This window comes from Pinus tabuliformis, chromosome 1_2 (genome assembly GCF_031772625.1).
Source record: "Pinus tabuliformis cultivar Carrire ecotype Pingquan chromosome 1_2, CPIR1, whole genome shotgun sequence".
NCBI lineage: Eukaryota > Viridiplantae > Streptophyta > Pinopsida > Pinales > Pinaceae > Pinus > Pinus tabuliformis.
In genome coordinates this window covers 339,073,503-339,078,464 of record NC_142298.1, presented here as the reverse complement: position 1 = coordinate 339,078,464, position 4,962 = coordinate 339,073,503, and the positions used below count along the sequence as shown (strand labels likewise).

Below are 4,962 nucleotides of genomic sequence, written 5' to 3'. Positions count from 1 at the left end.
TGCGTTAAGCGCGCTTGAGCCAGAGGAGTTCTGGGATGGGTGACCTCCTGGGAAGTCCTGGTTACCGGGTGCAAGTCCCGGAAGTGATGATTGATGCTATGTGATTCATTTCACTAGTTTCAATCCCACTTCTTCACCCCTGTGAGCATCACCCGATGCAATGAGTGCTAAGTGAACTATTCAAAAATCATGAGAAATTAGTCAGTTACGACTACCTCTCATGGAAATGGTCATACATGAATGACCCGATGCAATGAGTGCTAAGTGAACTATTCAAAAATCATGAGAAATTAGTCAGTTACGACTACCTCTCATGGAAATGGTCATACATGAATGACTTACTTAACGCAATGAATCCCAAAATGATACCTAATAGATTATTTCTTTATTTATTAAATTTTTTGTTAGGATGAAAATAACATTATCATGTTCAATGAACATAATGAAAAAGCAATCATTTATCTGAAAACACAATAAATAAATGAATCATTTTGTCATTAGTTAATATTAAACATTATGTAGTAAGTTTAGTCTTGGGTATTGAATAAGAACAGCAAACGGTTCACTTATTGCATGATGTTTACTATATACTCCCATACAAATCTTATTGCACTGCCACTTTATCCTCCTCCTCCTCTGCTTGACAGGGGGCAACAACGCTGCTATCTGCAATGAACACGGAGTGGCTTGATTTCCTGAAAGGAATGGTGAAGCCAGTGGCTGCTTTAGCAGTGCCAGCAGTTGCTGTCTTCCTCTCACATCTTCAGAAACTTGAGCTGGAAAAGGAAATGCCATATGCCATAGCAAGGGCCTTTCTTCAGCTCTCTCTTATTGGCTTCGTGTTGCAATTTATCTTCCATCAACAAAATGTGGGGTGGATTTTGTTGGCCTATTTATTCATGGTATGCTCTTTTCCCTCACTTCACTTCAATTCAATTATGTTTCTTCATGATTGCTATGTGTAATACAAAATATGAGTCAACTTTTAGAATTTCTTTTCAGCTTTGAAAACAAATTTTGTGTGTGCGCTCTATTTACTTTTTCCAAATCTTATTCGGCGTTAATTGGTAACTCCATGGATTCAGCTCATAGTATATGGTAAGCAGGGAGTAATAGATAATTGAATTTGTACGAACTGGTAGATATTTCTGCATCTTTTTATTTTATTTTAGAATGCAATTGACATCACGGTACAAACTGGTGGTACTTGCATGTTGCAACGGTCTGGGCGGTTGGTTTGCACGCCCCCAGGCCGCACACCCTTAGGCTGCAATCGAATCTGCGGAGCTGCGCATGCTGCAGTGTATTCAGATCCCTGGCAAATTATCAAAAAAATGATTTGACGATTATCAGCCGAGTTCAGATCTATGACTAATTATAAAAAAAATGATTTAACAGTTGTCAGCCGAGTTCTGACACGTATTTGTAATAAAAAAAGAACCCATGATGCTTTGTAATAAAAAAGGAACCCATGATGCTTCTATAGGGAACTAACCTCACCCATTTAAAAAAACCTGTGATAAAGTCCAAATAGAAGCATAGTACAGAAATCCTTGTTTGCTCATAAACATGATTACCTTTATGGTAAGTATCCTACTATTTGAGTGATAAATAAGTATTTCAGAATAGCTGAAAAATGGGTGAATTTTCAATTTTCGAATAATTTGTTTTTCAACACTTTTTTATGCAGGTAAGTGTAGCTGCTTACACTGCAGGCCAGCGAGCACATCAAGTACCGTATAGTTCATATGTTGCAGGAGCGTCCATTATGTCTGCAACATCCTTTACATTATGTTTGCTTGTTATATTAAATGTGTTTCCATTCACACCTAGATATATCATTCCCATAGCAGGAATGATGGTTGGAAATACAATGACTGTCACTGGAGTAACCATGAGGCGCCTCCGAGAGGATTTAAAACAACAACAGATCCTGGTTCGTCTATTCATTCAATTTTTAATTTATTTTTTCCCTCTCTAAAATTTGTTTATAAAATAAGTTGTTGAATGTGCATTTGTGTATATATAGGTAGAGACAGCTCTAGCCCTAGGCGCATCTCCGAGGCAAGCAATGTTGCTACATGTTAGAAGGGCTGTAAAATTGGCCCTTTCACCTGCTATCGACAATGCAAAGACTGTTGGGCTTATTTCACTACCAGCGGCAATGACTGGCCTTATCATGGGAGGTGCTTCTCCTCTGGAAGCAATTCAACTCCAGTTGGTTGTGATGAATATGTTAATGGGTGCTTCCACCTTCAGCTGTATCATGTCAACTTACCTTGGTTGGCGGGTCTTCTTTACCAAAACATACCAACTTAAAACGGAGGTTCTCATGCTTAATTAATAGTCATTAGAAATTCCATTCCACTTTTTAAACACGGTTTCCTTCCTACCTGCAATATTAACAAAAAAAAATTCAATGTGAATGAGAGATTAAAGGCGCTGTGTATCTCAAATCTTGAATCCAGGTATTTGATGCTGATATTTTTAATAATTATTTTGATTAGAAGATTATATTTTTTAAAATTTTGATTTAATGATTAATTATTATTAAATAGATGATATAGATTTAATTTCTATAAAAATTTTAAAATATTTAAAGGTTTATATTAATGTTTAATGTAATTATGTTTTCTTCTTATTTTTAACTAAATTGATTAATTTAAAACAACAAAAAAATCTTATATGAATAAGTGTAATATAAAGTGATTATGGTTTTTTGGACCTGTAGTATTGATATTATGGGGAGTTATGGGATGGGGGTGATGTTTGTGGCGGAGTTCTGGCTCGTTTTGTAGACTGTCTTAATCATCTTTGTTGTGACAATTTTGAATGCTTGGATGATTAGGATGACACTTGATTGATCATTTTTTTGAATATCTGGAGGTGGTCATGTGTCTTTGCTCTTGTTGGTCGCCTTTTTCTTTGCCTGAAATGCTCTCCAAGAACAATCTTTCTTTTCTCCTACACTTGAATTGACTCCTCCAGTGGAGTCTCATCCTCTATTACATAGGTGGTATTTCTACGAGAAATGTTGCAATTTGCACTGTGTCTATGGGTCTTGGTGTGGTGGTCGTGGTAGTATTGGGTGGCCCTGTGGATGTTGTTGGTGGCGGTGTAGTTTAGGGTGGTTCCATATATGTGGGATTTGCACAATGTGCACCTGAATTGCCATTTGGGATTTTTTCTGCATATTCTACGGGGGCGAGCTTTGCATTTGCTATTTTTTCGGGTGGTTTTTGATATATTCCCTCCCGTTTTTGTTTCTCTCCCCTCTGCGCGGGTGGTGGTGTCACGTCATGGGTGGTTGAATCTGTGTGCTAGTTTCAGGGTCCTTCTCTGCATTTGGGTGGTGTCGATTCAAAACGTTGTTTGAGGTGTCCATTTTTTCCAGTGCATCACAGGTTTTCCCCTGCTCCACTATTTTCTGGTTATTGACTTTCCGGGGAGTTCCAAGGCTCTCTTTCTTGAGGTGCATTTATGATCCATCTAATGGATCTCTTGCACTCACTTTTTTAGATCTCATCCTCGCCTCGATCCTTGTCCTTCCTATATTTGATGGGATTATGCCATTTATGGAATCTCAGGTGTATTTGTGTCTTTATTCATTGTGGCTACTTTTTTTGGTGGGTGGGTGTACCTTCTCTTGCTCTTTTCTCCGAGGTGGCTGCATTTTCCTGGGATCCCGAGGGGCGATGTCGCCATATTTGTATGAGCACTACATGGCACTACATGGAACGTTGAAGTATTGTTGTTATTACACCCGTTGTTGACTCGTTTTATTCCTTTTTTCACGCCCAAGACATTTTCTTTTCCCCTATACAGAGATTTGGTAGGTGCACATCACCCCATAGACTGGATGGGTTTTTAATGTATGTCAACTGTGGTGGGTGGGATGGGTGATGATCTACAGTTGGATGGGGTACTTGCCTACCTCAACTCAGGTGTGGTTGCACAAGAGGCATTCATACAGGCCAAGATGGATGCTAAGTGTGCACAAGGTGGGGTGCCTCAACTCCGAAGGGTGGATGATGCATCTGAGGGTCGGTTGCAGGGGTGGAAGACGTGTTGCATGGGGAATCTACACGTCATGCAAACAAACACGACAGGCTTCATCTTGGGTCTCCATAGTTCAATTCACTATTGATTTCGCCTACCCTCCTAAAGACCAGGCAGCAAGTTGCTCAGCCCATTAAGCCTTGTGCTCAAATTAAATTCTTAAGCTTTGGTTATGAATTTTTATGGGATCAGTTCACTAGTTTACAAAAGAGGACACTCGTGGGGAGGTGGATTTTTGTTGACCCGACTAAGAAGGATATCCAACACTGGGTGAATAGAACTTGGTCACCAATGCTAGGATATACTAAGGTGAGTTTGCTGATGAATGCCTCGTTCAACTTCCATTTTCTGCAGATCCCCTAGGTACACAGTTGATGCTTTCTTCAGCTTCACCAATGGTACATTGGTTTCAATCCTTTATTTCATACGCCACGAAATGACATCGTTTGGGTGAAGCTTCTGGGCCTCCCCCTGGAATTTTGGACTAAGAATGCCCTGATGGTGATTGGGAACTCGATTGGACGCTTTATATACCTAGAGCCTGGTATTGTGGGACCTGGGTGTTCATGATAAACATGTGGCTTGGATTCTAGTTGAGGTCGGTTTTCGGGTGGACTTCCGGAAGACATTGATCTGCAATGGAGGTCAATTAGATTCTGACAATGAATTGACTATTAGGGGATGTCTATATTGCCACTGCACTAGACAACTATTAAGTCGCTTCTCGGGTAGACGCAGGCCACAACATACTAGACGGGGGCATCAAATGAAGTTTCTGAATGATTCACAATGACATGACATTGGATTGGTGGGGTAATCCCCCTCAGGTACCTCCCCTCCTCTCCCTTCTTCTACTTTACATGGTGCTCATTCGTCTCGCTCCCTATCTGGTGCACGTCCCCT

At 40.1% G+C, this 4,962-nt stretch overlaps 1 protein-coding gene across 1 annotated transcript; it reads left to right on the top strand.

The window, feature by feature from the left end:
• Positions 1-579: 579 nt before the first annotated feature.
• Positions 580-2,472, top strand: LOC149205764 (protein ALUMINUM SENSITIVE 3-like). Its single transcript, XM_089393551.1, has 3 exons — positions 580-902; positions 1,691-1,936; positions 2,030-2,472. Exons 1-3 carry the CDS (start codon positions 672-674, stop codon positions 2,342-2,344), a joined length of 792 nt encoding a protein of 263 aa, XP_089249677.1. The 5' UTR covers positions 580-671; the 3' UTR covers positions 2,345-2,472.
• The last annotated feature ends 2,490 nt before the right edge of the window (positions 2,473-4,962 follow it).

Coding starts and splice junctions, on each gene's coding strand:
- LOC149205764 (XM_089393551.1), top strand. CDS start 672: ATGAACACGGAGTGGCTTGATTTCCTGAAAGGAATGGTGAAGCCAGTG. Junction 903..1,690: donor TGTTGGCCTATTTATTCATG/GTATGCTCTTTT, acceptor TTTTTTATGCAG/GTAAGTGTAGCTGCTTACAC. Junction 1,937..2,029: donor TAAAACAACAACAGATCCTG/GTTCGTCTATTC, acceptor GTGTATATATAG/GTAGAGACAGCTCTAGCCCT.